Source organism: Cydia amplana, chromosome 11, assembly GCF_948474715.1.
Source record: "Cydia amplana chromosome 11, ilCydAmpl1.1, whole genome shotgun sequence".
Classification (NCBI taxonomy): domain Eukaryota; kingdom Metazoa; phylum Arthropoda; class Insecta; order Lepidoptera; family Tortricidae; genus Cydia; species Cydia amplana.
Window position 1 is genome coordinate 9,298,878 of NC_086079.1, and position 15,124 is coordinate 9,314,001.

Sequence of the window (15,124 nt, forward strand, 5' to 3'; positions counted from 1 at the left end):
ATTTAATTCATATTGAAATCTACCGTTCGTTTCATCACAAACACTTTAGAAAACACAGTCCACTGCCGCGTATGTCTGTTTGTGTGTATGTATGTTCGGGATAAACTGAAAAACGACTGAACGGATTGTCATACGGTTTACGTATACAATTTGTTAAGGTTTTGTGTAACCCGTGCGAAGCCGGGGTGGGTCGTTACTTCGTTAGTATATTCTATAAGTACCTATAAGTAGTAGGGTGGGTCACTTGTGTATGGAGAAAAAAAAAGTATTAGTTATCCTTCGGGCATAGTTACAAAAAGTTGCGTAATAATGCCAATAAACAGTGTTTCAAATTATTCTGTAATCGAAATTCATTTTCTGCCTCCGGATCCATTTCAAAGTTTTCATATAAATATTGTTATATTTTGTATGGTCAGCGGAGTACATTTATGTATCGTCTCTTTATTCAAACTTTAGCTAAAAAGTTATACCATTATTAGCTCGAAATAGCATGGTAAAGGTTCAGAGCCATAAATAAATAAAAAAAGTACTCAAAAAGAAACATTTCTTTTTCACAATGTCCCTACATTTAACAAAAATTTTAACTAAAATCCGGAGGCAGTAAAATTAAAGCTAAAAATAAAATAAAAATACGTGCAATAATTAATTACCAAATGGCACCTTTTTTAACTGTGCCCCCTAATAAATAAAAAAAAAGTAAAAATGACCCACCCTAATAAGTAGATACTTGTACTTACTAAGTATCTATAATTAATTTATTACCTAAGTAAGATAATCTTAACATCTTCAATTCAAGGTGATATCCATTAAAAACTTACCGTCTAGTCAACTCGTCATTAGCCTTTCGATAAATGAACTAATGCTTCCATTGTTTCCCTTAATGTTTTGTTAAATTGCATGTCAGAAAATCGCTCTATCATGTTGTTGAGTTCGTGCTAACTTGTGAATTATTAACGCTTCCAATTAATCTTAACCCTTTCGATGTCAAGAAAACTTAAGTTGTTGCGAGTTGTCTGACCCTTAGTGCCAAATTCGAGTGTTGTCTCGTAGTATAAACTTATCAAAGTACTCTCATGCTTACAAGTACTGGTACAGACTAGTATTAAGCCCCATAAAAGCCATAACAGAAATATCATTCTATTTTTTATACAAGCAAAAATAAATTAATGAAGGTCAAATGCTGTCTATAAAATAATTCATGAACCTAAGCGATCCTAAAAGTAGTTCTCAACATATGTAGAAAGTTTATGTTTGAATAAGCTGTCTTTTGTGATATTAAATACATCAAATAACTAGGAGTTTGCAGTAGGTATTGGAAAACTACCTTTATCAAAGCTATCTCTTTTGCATGCCAAAGGACTTGAAGGTTAAAAAGGCATTTTCGATAGAAATAATTAAATTAGGTACTTTTAAGCCTTGTTCGCCTTTAAGTGACCTAATTCTATTCAATGATATCATCATCCCGGTCATCTACTAGCCTACAGCAATAAGTATTTACTCAGTATTATACAAGTTGTTAAAGTAAACGTAACTATGGAATAACTGATAAAGCATTCCGTCCAATATTAGGTACGATTACATATTTATTTGTTGATGCAGAATAATAACATCAAACATAAACTGCTGAAGTCAAACAATTAATAAATTCCATTAAAACTTATTCATTCAGAAACGGTTTTCCTGTTTTAGATATATCGGAAGTTGGGAGACTTTATAAGTTTGGTTTTAGAATATGGAGAGAACTAAATGAACGAACAATTTAATATTTGTGGTTTGTGGAAGATAATTGAATTGAGTATAAAACAGTTGACGACTGAAGTTATTATCTACGATTTGACAAATTCCTAATTTCATAGAGGCCTGATCTGGTTTTCGATTTTGTTTATTTTCTTCACTACATAGTATAAAACAAAGTCGCTTCCCGCTGTCTGTATTGATGCGGTTTTTTTTAAATAGATAGAGTGATTCAAGAGGAAGGTTTATGTATAATTTGTTAACCTGTGCGAAGCCGGGGCGGGTCGCTAGTGTTAAATATAATAATAGCTAAACATGGACACGCTGTACATCACACATTCACGAGAAATTCTGCGTGTCAGAAAAATAAATAGGAGGCATTAATGGGACATTGTTACAGCACAGTTACTTGACATACATATTACATAATATGTAGGAAAGTTAGGACTAGGGTCGCTAATGGACGAGAAGAAATGGGTTACATCTGTCCGGTAATCGGAGATAACGGTCCCAGTGTAACTAAATATAGTCAGCATTCTGCAACACATTTTTACTTTACATCTACATAATAAGTATACCTTCTACCACTAAATACAACCTATACTGAGGCTGTATTTAGTGGTAGAAGGATTACTGAGCAACACACTAAGTAATAAGTAGATCTCATGATCGATATAGTAAGCTAACTATAGTCTTTCAAGCAATTTCCGTCAGTAAAAAAGAGCGGCAAAAAATGTAGGCGCCAAGTGACAAGGTTGTTTAACCGGATATATGTATTCAGGTCCAGAAGGTGAATATGGAGGGCAGCCCGGTGCAGATGAACCTGCCGTGGGGTCTGACGCCTGAAGACATCCACGTGATCCACCGCACCGCCGAGGACGCCGCCGCTAACCAGCGCCACGAGACTCAGATGGACAATGATATGCAAGAGGTGAGCTAATACAATTTATTCATCCGTCTTATTCCTGCGAAGCGAAATTCAATTTTAGCTTTATAGAAATAGAGTACATTTTATTAAAGTCTTTTGAATGACTCCCCTCGTATAAAAAAAAGTAACTGAGAAAGAACACCCAACATATTTAACTATGTGTTTAATATTCCCAATATTTATACCCTCGGCTACTCTCTACTACGAGTATTCCGATTGTTTTGGAAAACTCTGTCATAAAGTCCATGGCGTCACCTTTATAATTCAAAGTGATTCAAGTAAACATGACTTAACATTAAAAATTTTACTCATAGTTAGTAGTAAAATAGCGCGTGCTGACTATGAATTTGAGTCATGGTTTTCATAAACACAAATGTACAATCATTTCTTGGGGAAAATAGTTTTCATAAATCGATTCTGTCATATATCCTTTTATCTTGCTGCGTGACAGCAAAAACCGAGGGACTGCAAAGGAGTTATATCCTGCAGGTAGCTTTATTTTTCATGTATCAAGATGTTAGGAATTTTAGGATCCACGAGGGAATTCTATAGGGATAGGCACATAGGTACCTATACTGGTGATTTAAATATTTTTGATAGCAACTTATGCATGACTGATAAATGATAATATCTACTATAATAACGACTATATAACAATTAAAGAACCGAATAAATGAAAGGAAGAGCTTAATTTGTAAAAGTAATAATATATGTATATATATTATACATAGAATGTTTATCTTTGAATAAGCTGTCTGTTTTAGTATTACGTCAAAGAAAAATAACTAGGAGTTTGCCGTACCGACCGAGACTACCTACTTGGTATTGGAAAACTACCTTAATCAAAGCTATCTATTTTGCGTGTCAAAGGCTACGAAGGCTAAAAAGGTATTTTAGACAGAAATAATGAAATTACTTTTCATCCTTGTTAGCGTTTAAGTTACCTAACTCGAGTCAATGAAATCCCGGTCAGCTAGTGGAATGCAATTAAGTGTTTACTCCATGTTTACTCAGTATTTATAATCAATAATCATCCTAGTTAATCAATTAGTGTATGATTATTGCTTTCATAGGTACATTTTACAAGATGGTACATTTTATTTGTTCAGTAGGGCGTATGTTTGATACTCACTTCACACGAAGTTAAAATTGCATTGACATTGAATTCATAAATGCTCATATTTTCAGGTGAAAACGATCGTGAACACGTTGGCTGCGGCAGCGGAAGCTGAAGCTGAAGCGGAGGCGCAAGAGGAACAACGCCGGCAGGCCGAGGCGCAAGCCACCCCCGCACAGGACGCGCCCGCGCTTCCCCCCCGCGCGCCGCGCACTCTGCTGCTGCCACAAGAAATGCCAATGGAGGAGAGACCGCATTGTAAGTAACACATGCAAATAAGGTCACTTATTTATTACTAGCATCTCTTATAAAATAAATATTTAATGGGTTTGACTTGTGATAATGTTACCCTTATGATTTATTGCCAATAATCTATTTTGCCTAACTAGGTAATATGAATTATATTTCCCTGTTTGTATTTCAGACATGCAGCCTCGCTCAGTGCGCAGTGTGGACGCGCTTTTGCAGCCTGAGAAGCGCGTGAAGCGTTGCGCTTGTAACTGCGCTTAAGCGTTCGCGCTCGCGTCCGCGTCTGCGACCGCGCTTACTCGTACTGTGTGCGAAGCTCAGCGCGCCCCATCCGTCCATCTCATCACCGTGACATTAACCCATCCTCGGCTATTCGTACAGATGTAAATAAAATGTCTCAGTTCCGAAAAGTCGTTATCAAATACAAAGGTGGTTGGTTGTATAAATACGAATTTTAATTATTGTTAAATAATTCATATATTTATAATTCGTTTTCTTAGTAAATATCGTTCTGTACAGTTTTATGATGAGACAGAAATTTGGCATTGACGTGAATCTATGCACTTATCGTGTATCTGACTAATGCTGGCATTCTAAGATAGTGAAATATCATATTAAGTAGGGCTGACGTGCATTTCTCGATGATAAATATGTAGTATTAAAACGATTGTTCGCGCCAAACCACAAACGGCTTTTAAATTATGATAGTTTTAATCTTAAAAAAACATATGTTCCCTTGTGATCCTACATTAAATTTTTATTTTATTCCCACAGTTGTTTATTTTGACTAGAACAACCTTAACTCAACCTTATTTTGTCCGACTACCCATAAGTAACATCAGCACAGCACAGCTGACTTACTTGCACTAAACTCCATATATATGGACCACAATTGGTACTTATATAAGGAGCGAATCATGGGAAGGTTACCTGACATTACCCTATTCCATTAGCGTTTTTCTCGAACAACGAACAAAATTAATAAATTCATCGACAAAGCAGCGATTGCTCTTACTTTCAGGCAATCAAAAGCAAATGGTTTTTTTCCTACGATTGAAAATCTAAGAAATATACTTCGGTGGACGGAATAGTCTCTACGACGGAATTAGCCTTTCTCGAATCTTTGTCGAAAGGTTGTGAGTTGTAATCCCAAGTTTGAAATTTGATGTAGGTACGTGCGGTACCGTATAGGTATGTCGAGCTTACTTTGATTTGTGGGGTAATATTGATTATTGAAAACGCGAATGTACCTACTGATGTAGGTCCAACCTTAACAGAATTTATGAAAGGTGCCCAAAAAAAAAATCCTTGTATAGATGGCCAAGCAAATCTTGTCAGTAGAAAAAGGCGCGAAATTCAAATTTTCTATGGGACGATATCCCTTTGCGCCTACATTTTTCAAATTTGCCTTTTTCTACTGACAAGGTTTGCTTGACCATCTATAGTTTAAAAATGCCACGATTACCTTACGAGCTACAGTAACCCTTAGTCTACGATACTAATGAAACGCAGCTTTATGATATTTTATTAATTAATTATATGAACCAGGAAAACAATAACCTAACTAATCTGTACTTTAAGGGAAATATAAATACTTAGCCAATAAGTTCTTTGAAATATTTAATTAATGGTGACGTACAATCGTAATAAATACCTACTAGACATTGACGCACGTAACTGCGGTTGGGGTATTTGCCATAGCGAGATGGTTGAAAATACGTAAGTACTTTACTCAATTAAATTTTTGTTTTTTGTATTCATAAGAATACAGGGGGCCGATTATTGGAATTTCGAGCGCTTGCATTTCGAAAATTGGCCCCCAAGGATGCTTGTGAGATGGTTAAGATATATTTTTTCTACTCCCGTACTTTTATTTGTCATTAAAAGGGTCGTGGTTGTCAAGACAAGTCTTTAGTCTATTCCCCATAAAAGTATTTGTGCATACACGCAGTATCTTTTTGGCACTTTTACGATACTTCGTGTAATCACCACTTAAAAAATATTGTATGAAATAAATTGTTACCAACCTAATTTTAATTGTCATCTCTGACAGATGAGGAAACCATAGGCATGTTTTTTTTATGAAAAGGAATGAATGAAAAAAAAAACATGTCTATGGTTCACTTATTTGTCAGAGATGACATTTAATATAAGGTTGGCAACAATTCATTCAATATTTTTTAAGTGGTCATTACACGAAGTATCGAAAAAGTGCCAAAAAGATACTGCGTGTATGCACTAATTATTTTTTGGGGAATAGACTAAAGACTGGTCTTCACAACTGTAAGGTAGGGTTTTAAAGTTGTGTGCACGACCCTTTAAATGATAAATAAAAGTACGGGAGTAGAAAAAATAATTATTAACGCCACTTGAAGAGCGAAGTCGTGTTATTGTCATCTACTCAACGATATTTAAATCTTATCCTATCTCCTGTGACTTCAATTAGGAAATAAATAGATACAATTATTATAACCGAATACTAATGTTTAGAATAACTTAAAAATGGAAAAATTCAATGTCTCGGACGAGCCTCGAACTCGCGACTCTGGAACACTAGCCCATCGCTCTGCCAACTGAGCTACCGAGACTTCATTCGAAAACAGCGAATATTTATAAGGAATATTACAGAATGTATTTATTTATACAACACAAGCCTTTCTATTTTGTTTTACAGTAGTTCTAATGCAGCACTTCTCATCTTATCCCAACGTACCTTACAGGATCTTTAAATGAAATACAACCACCTCTTAAAACAAACACAAAAAATATACTTATCTACAGTTATTTTTATTGCTGCACTTAAATACACAATACAATACCTACATCTAGGGATAAGTAACAATAAATGACATTCAGAATTACATAAATAGGCATTTTTTAAAATATGTGTAAATATTTTTAGACGTAACCTAATAAGTATGAAAAATAAAACGTAATTTATTATTACATACATACTCTGTTACTGTATGCAATTCTGAACATGATTGGAGTTGTAATATTAAAAATGCCACGATCACAGTCTTATAACTTTTTACTTAAAATTAACATCGAGCATTATTTGTGACTCAAGTTTCACAGAGTATCTCTCCACACCTGGTTGGATCTCTTTGTTTATAACACCCACGCTGTAGTTCGAAATGGCGTCAGAATGTTTAATACGATGCTTAAAATTAGATGATATAAGTGCTATGTACAAACATAAGACAAGACTATTTAAAATGAAGCCAGTTATATGTTTAATAACCAAAATTAAATAACACCGAATTAATCTGGAAATATCTGTTGTTATCGCATACATATTGATTATTAAACATAACAAAAATGTAATGATCGTCAAACTTCTTGCAAACTGTCTACATTTATCTTTCAAGATCTTGCGTAAAATACAAATGTAGAGAATAGTCCCCATTAAAGTAAATGTCCATTTCAATAAAGTACAAAATATCACGTCCACCAAAAACTTGTCGAAAACATCATAAACAACGAATGCGACCCAAGTGGTAGTAAGAGGAATAGGAAATAGCCATGCAAATATCGATACTTTATAGAAACGGTTTTTGCTGATTTTAACAAATATCACTATTAAAGAATCATACATGTGTTTAATAAGAAAGAATACAAGAAATATTATAACAAAATTGAAATAAGTAATCAAGGTAAGATACGCTAGACAAGGTTGCTTACTATTATCGAAAATATTTGGCTTCTTTTCCAAAAAGATGGCGTAGCTCAAGATGCGTTGTAAAAGCCGCGCCAAGCTAATTTGTGTCAACATCAGGTTCCTGTAATTTCTTCTCCATTGTTTTAGTTTTGCAATTGCTAGAAGTGTCAATAGCAGTTCTGCAAACATCATAATTATTGCCACTATGTTTAACACTTCGAATGTTAGTTGTAAGTCCGGTTCTTCAGGAGAAGCAAATATGGTATCGTTATAACCGCTTTCTGGTGATGTACCATTTTCTCCTGGGTCTAACTCTAATCCTTCAAACGGCGGAGTTGAAAGCGTTGTTATTGTGGCATCTTTTGGTAGGTTATTGGTTTCACTGTAGTTTTCGGTTGTAATATTCATTGTCCGTTTAGTTTACTCTTCCTTGTCATCACAAATGTCTGTTTTCACTTAATAACTTATTAATAATTAAGTCAACACTGAACAGGTTTCAGAATTAGGTAATTATTTCATGAACACGTCTAACGTCTTAAGCTTTCAACCTGCAACTGGTGATTTTGCTCCAGACTGCTTGACTGTGGTATAACAGGAAATAAACAGTGAATACTTACTAACATTACTCATTTATTATGACTGTTCGTTGTTTATGTTATGAGAAATCTTGAAGTCGGTTAAAAAGTAAGAATGGATAAAAAATAAAAGCAAGAACATTCATGGTTTACGAGATTGAAGTTTTATCAGTTGCTGTTGTCTTATTAAGTTATTAGCTAATGATTATGTTCCTTTTGAGGATTATATGTATATCTTAAATATCTTAAAGATGAGACGCTTTTTAAATTTTATTTGCGTTTGAGTGACTGTGCGAGGGAAAACGATGGGCAAAGTCGAGAGCATAATAGTGTTCTTATCTCATTGGATCCCAGCTGTGGGAATTGCCTGGAAGTGGGACAATCTACTTCGTGGTTTTCGTATCGGTTTTCTAGAATACGTAACTCTAAGGATATAAAAGGTATACTTTGGGATCCACATAACATGATAGCTTCAGCTTGTTTATGCATCTGAACTATGTTATCCAGTACTCTGGATACTGGATTGGTACTCCTAAAGAAATCCGAAGTAAAAAAGAAGATATAAACGGGCTTCTCTGTTTAGATTTCGTGCAGTACCTACCTAATGTATGCGATATAGGTAAGTATATGAAAAGTTACACGTTTAAATAGTCTGCTAATTAAATAAATTTCTTAGTCACTGGAATATTTACCATAATGAGTTGCATGTTTACATGAATAAGTACCTAGGTATAGCTACGCATATAAAATGATGTCACTGCCTTCAAAGAATTTGTAACTACCTACGTCATATTTGAAACATGTAGGTAGGTTTCTGATTGAGTCGACGTATTTTTGATGCATTTTTTTCAATTTAAACAAAATATTAAGGGTTTTCCTAATAAGATAAGGTATATAAGAGCTATTAATGCTCTCCTCGTTCCATGGGGGAGTTTCAAATTCAGTTATAATTTAAAAGTAGCTTTGTATCATTGAAATAAGAATGTAAATAGTTATCTACTTATTACCTATAATGTAATAGTGGCTAGCAGCTGGCACATTGAGACGATACTTTGTAGGCGACCGCTCTCCACACAGACGTAGTCACCATTGACTTCCCTGGATATTGACATTATGGAAAATATTATTATTATTAACCATATAGGTACATAGCCCTTCGACTTTTATCGATTTTGTGCAAAATTATAAGACTTCCGAAAAAGAAATACACACATTTTTTAAAAAGCTTCTGACTTTTAAATAAATATCTGGGAGACCGAGCTTTGCTCGGAAAAAATATAGAGACTCAAAATTGTGCGTGTTGCCAGAAATAAGACCTAGCTAGATCGATTTTTCACCTCCGAAAACCCCCATTTAGCAAATTTCCTCCTCCTCCTCGCAAAAATCCTCGAAATATATTAATATGTATATATACTCGTACCTACATATATACAAGAATTGCTCGTTTAAAGGTATAAGATAAAAAAAATCATAGCAGTAGTTAGTAGTTAAGCGGTGGTGGCCGAGTGGATATGACGTCCGACTTTCAATCTGGAGGTCGCGGGTTCAAAATGTTCAAATCCTGGCTCGTACCAATGAGTTTTTCGGAACTTATGTACGAAATATCATTTGATATTTACCGCTAGCTTTTCGGTGTAGGAAAACATCGCGAGGAAACCTGCATACATCTGCGAAGAAATTCAAAGGTGTATGTGAAGTCCCCAATCCGCATTGGGCTAGCCCAATAGTCCCCACGCTAGCGTGGGGACTATAGCCCAAGCCCTCTCGCCTGTGCCCAGCAGTGGGACGTATATAGGCTCACATTATTATTATAGTTATTACTCGTAAAATGGGGTGAGTAGGGTCAAAACTGACATTCAAAACTCGATAACATTTTATTTTTACATATGCAAACTGAATGGTGTATATAATAAGTGTTCCGGACTTTGTATTTTAGTTTTTATTTTATTTTGGGTAGTTCCATTTCATAACTTTGACGATATACAGGAAAACCCACATCACCCCGTAGTCCCTCGTAATTGGGGTGAGATGGGATTTCATACAAAGGTGATTTTTTTTGGAAGATTGTTGGATCGATTTTTTTTATGAGTATTACTATACCTATAGCTTCATTTTAAATTGGAATACATTATTAGCCCTTCACTCCCCATTCATAACCCAACTCTCCCCGCGAACCCTAATACTCACCCCATTTTACGGTAGTAGCTGTGTGTGACACACAGATGTACACAGGAACAATATTTTCTCATTCTGTTCAGTTTGCTTCAGGGTTGTCTTCATTGTTGTTTTATCTAATCCAATAAGGAAGCATACCTACTAATTTTGACATGAGTATTTTTAAAACAAAATTCCGGGGTAAGCAAACTTTATTCCAATTTCCAAATATCACAAATGAGTCATCGCTAAGTTCAATTTAAACGGCGACAATGGGAGCGGAGTAAGGATAAGCCGCAGCAACGTAGGGCGCCGCGACGTACGGAGCCGAGGCCGCCACGTAGGGCGCGGACGCGACATATGCAGCCGGCGCGGCCACGTATGCGGCCAGCCCGTTGTTGAAGCGGTGGTAGTACTGCGAGCTGGAGGCCGTGACCACGGGGGCCGCCACCAGCGGCGCAGCTGCCAACACGCCCGGCTTAGCCGCGGCGATGGCGACCAGGGCAGAGACGATAACGATCTGAGAAATTACAAAAAAAAAATGCCATTTTCTAAAAATATTGTAAGAAAATTTTGGTTTTTAAAAATCCCATTTAGTAGAAAGACCCCCGATTATACATAAATGTAACTTATACTTATACATATGCACTTACAATCTTCATCATTTTGTTGGTTTTGTTTTGGTATTGCTTGGTCGTTGATGATAAAGCAAAGGACTGATACTCTAAGATCGGCAGCGCCGGGTTTTATAAGAGCTGCGCTACACATGGCGCAACGTGTGCCCGTCTGCGGCGAAGACTCTGGCATTGGCCGGGGCGTGATCAGAATCCTACAGCGTTTGGAGCTTTAGAAGACTAATGTCACATTTTCCACTATGTTTCTTAACCCATGTGACATTTATACTGTTCTGTGACACGAGATCTGGCTAGTAACTAAGGATAAATTACTATCGGTTTTATTACAGAATACTGTTACAATTTAAGGATTACGATATCCCATAAATTTATGTCCCTATCTAAAATACACTTAAGAGCAAAGAAAACGTTTGCTTTATACATATGGATAGTTCCATGCAAAGTGGCCCGTACTCTTTGGTTCTGAATGCTTCGAAATATTTTCTTCCAGGTAGACCTACTAAACGTTCCTGTGCCGTTAGTATAATACTCAACTACTTATAGCTACATACAATTCCTGTTATTTTCAGCTCTCAGTTGCAAGGAAATGTGCTTTGTTCGTCGTAAACAAAACCTAGGAAAACCCAGATACGTGAATTGCTCGGAGCACAAGGGTTACGATCTCTCTTCGTTTCAATTCGAATTGAACGGGGGAAAATGCTTGGAAATGTTGTATCTATATCTATAGGTACTTTTCTTGAAACTCTTCAGTTTTAATATCTGATTCTATTTCCTTAAGAAGTCGTCAAAGATTGACTTAAGAAAGTTTTGAATGCCGGGAATATAACTGTTGTAAGATTTATATATTATACGTTTTAATAAATAATATTCTTTTAGAACAAGACATTATATACCTAACTAAGAGATTTCCCTCCTTATTCATAACACTTTAAAAGCCTAAATTAGTTAATTTATCCCTTTTTTACAAATGACAGAAAAAGACAAATTATTATAAAATAGCTAATAAATTGAGGCTTGTAGCGCGTTAATGATTTTTTTTTATTTCCCTTTTTTTCGTATGGTATTAAAGTATGACACCTTCCATTTTGTTTAGTTCGACACGCACATAGCCGGTTTATTGTGGATATATTTTTCTAAGAAATGGTTACGTTCACATGCTCGTTCCTCTCTGGCGGCTGTTAAACATCGTGACAAGAAATAATGAGGTTCATGTCCCATTCTTGAACTGTGAAAAATATTCAATACCGCAACAGGAAAAATTCATCATATATGACACGATACCTACGAATGATTCAGGTTTACTTATAAATCTTATAATGTACCTTAAAATGTTAAAATTTATTTTAGTATTTACTGCATATATCTTGTTTGTAAATAAATGATAAGATAAAAAAAATGTAATTTTATAATGTAAAATAATTTTATATTTTAGTAAATTGTAAGAATTATAAATAACATATGGGTCTCGGTCAATTTAACGCCAAAAAAATTAGGTCAAAGAAGAAACAAAAGAGAGGCCAAGTTGTATTTTAAACAGTTAGGGAAAGTATGAAATTATATCATATTTCATCATGAGTAGGTATGGTTCGCTAGCAGTTTTACCTAACTTACTTACTTACTTTTTTCCACACTTAAACTCGATCAAATGTTTTAAGACATAGCTACTTCGCTGCGTAGTTATACATCAACAACCGATTTTCTTTAAGAGGTATGAGACAAGCTTAGCGGGCCAGTAATCGTTCAAAGGAATCGCCTTGTGTCAGCACCCTGAGGTTTTATTAACCTTCATTTTCGTTCCCGAGCACCCGCTTGCATACTAAGTTATACGGTGATTTTGAGTCTCAACCGGGCGGAGAAAAGTACGGCGGCAATATAGCATATTGCTCACTTTGCATGCATAATTTGAAGCCAACTTTTAATCACATAATGAATGTTTTTGGTATGCTTTATAGCTTATGTTACCTACAGATACAATTTGGACTTACAAAAATGTGTCGTACATAAATTTAGGCGTACACAATTGCTTTCTGAGAGATAACCAAAACATCTAGGTAATAGTTCCCAGCATATTTTTTCGAAATCGTTGGAGCCGTTTTGAGAGATTGAAGATATAGAGTCGACTAACAATAGGTCGACCGAAAGTAGTGCTGTTGCCATGAGTCTTTTAACTACAATATTCCTTTATGCTGAGTGAAAACTGTGCAGTAGGTATGTATGATATAAATGGTTAGGGGCTACGGAACTCTAGGAAGGTACCTAATCTGATTATGCCTAGACCGTGCTCTTGGCCTTTTTTAACGAGCTCAAATCTGTCAATAACACATCAGAAAGAAGGTGTGGATTAAGTTAAAACCACTCTTTATTTTTTAACCTCTGTAAAAAGAGAATTTTGCTCTGTAGTACAGTCACCAGCAAAAATATATGACTGTGGGCAGCCGTGCAAAAATATCTGATGCTCCATTGGAGGCATAAGTATATGACGACACTACCTCGGTAAAAATATGTGATGCTTTGTGGCCGGCAAAAACATCGTTAGTCTGTATCCGCATAAATATCGAATCGGGTCGCTTAAAAATATTTGACGCCTCATAAAAATCAAAATTATGTGATTACTCTCATCTGGCATAAATATCGCTCCACTGTGAATGCAAATACATGGGATGGCAGACGGACCGCCTATATATCTGACACGAAATTATGAAATATGTATGTCATCAATCGGCAAAAACGAACCATACCTGGATAGCATAGAGCCTTAAATTGTATGAAGTGATTTGACAATTCACGAAAAGAGTGCAGACTTGTCATTGCATATGTCTGTCTCACGTATTTCATTTGCAATTTTAAATTGTGACATAATTCAGGTAGACTTTTAATAGAAGATGTGTAATAAAACTAATAAACCTCCTTCTTACATAAAAAAGGATGATAAAGAAGTCAACTTGTGGACTGTGACAAGGACAAACAATAATAGTGCTTTCGCTGCTACTCCTACTGAATGATACATAAGACTATCCCGTTCGGTCATTTCCCCCACCCCTCATGCCAGATCCAGTTATATACTAGATTCATACGTTACGTATACGTTCAAATTTACAAAAAAATTATATCCATTTTATTCCGTCAAATCGATGATAGAATATAATGTGAGACAGACATATACAATGACAAGACTGCACTCTTTTCGTGAATTGTCAAATCACTTCATACAATTTACGGCTCTATACCAAACATGTATGGTTCGTTTTTGAAGGTCGATAACATATTTGTGATTTTCCAACGTGTCAGATATTATAATAGGCGGTCCGTCGTCCATCCGATGTATTTGCTTTCACAGTGGAGAGATATTTAAAAAAAAACCCCGTTACAAATAGACTTCTCATACAATAACATAAAACTAGAATGCGTTGATAGCTTTACACTTCTTGGCTTGGATATCGACTCCAATATAAATTGGAAAGCGCACGTAAAAAAGATTGCAAATAAAATGTCTAAATTCACCTATGCATTAAGAGAACTAAAAAAAACCACTGACCTAAAATCTGCCCTTGCAGCTTACTACGCGTACGCCTATTCATGGTTAAAATATTCTATCATCCTATGGGGGAATAGCACAGATGCAAACGAGTTGTTTATTCTCCAAAAAACATGCGTAAGAATATTAGCAAATATCTATTGCCCTGACAGTTGCCAACCCTACTTCATAAAATTTAAACTCTTAACCTTAACTTCAATTTATATCTTTGAAATTTGCAAATTTGTACGTAAATACCCCGCTCTATTTAAAAAAATTGCTGACCAACCTAGACGATACGAATCGAGATATAAAAATAACCTTATACAGACAACAAACTCAAATCTGAAACTACATAGCACAAGCCCACAAAATATGGCCATAAAAATTTATAACAATTTACCTAACGAAATAAAAGACATCGAATTGGAAAAAATATTTAATAAAACTTTAAAACAATACTTAATCAAAAAATGTCATTACAGCTTACAGGAGTATTTTAATGAAAATGAGTAAACAGCAAATAAATATTAGGTACGCTGGTCTAACTTCTAGAT

At 35.3% G+C, this 15,124-nt stretch overlaps 3 protein-coding genes across 3 annotated transcripts in view; 1 reads left to right on the forward strand and 2 right to left on the reverse strand.

Annotated features, from left to right (window-relative positions):
* Positions 1-4,797, forward strand: part of LOC134651944 (uncharacterized) — an 86,520-nt gene extending 81,723 nt beyond the window's left edge. The window contains exons 9-11 of the mRNA XM_063507072.1: positions 2,516-2,665; positions 3,851-4,037; positions 4,204-4,797. Coding sequence (XP_063363142.1) covers positions 2,516-2,665; positions 3,851-4,037; positions 4,204-4,289 — 423 coding nt within the window. The 3' untranslated portion in view covers positions 4,290-4,797. The remainder of the gene's footprint in view (positions 1-2,515; positions 2,666-3,850; positions 4,038-4,203) is intronic.
* A 2,245-nt stretch (positions 4,798-7,042) lies between these two features.
* LOC134652197 (uncharacterized) lies at positions 7,043-8,407 on the reverse strand. The gene has a single exon (XM_063507364.1). It carries the CDS (start codon positions 8,095-8,097, stop codon positions 7,060-7,062), a length of 1,038 nt encoding a protein of 345 aa, XP_063363434.1. The 5' UTR covers positions 8,098-8,407; the 3' UTR covers positions 7,043-7,059.
* A 2,239-nt stretch (positions 8,408-10,646) lies between these two features.
* LOC134652198 (uncharacterized) lies at positions 10,647-11,160 on the reverse strand. Its single transcript, XM_063507365.1, has 2 exons — positions 11,072-11,160; positions 10,647-10,938 (listed from the first exon to the last, which is right to left on the reverse strand). Exons 1-2 carry the CDS (start codon positions 11,081-11,083, stop codon positions 10,678-10,680), a joined length of 273 nt encoding a protein of 90 aa, XP_063363435.1. The 5' UTR covers positions 11,084-11,160; the 3' UTR covers positions 10,647-10,677.
* Positions 11,161-15,124: the final 3,964 nt, after the last annotated feature.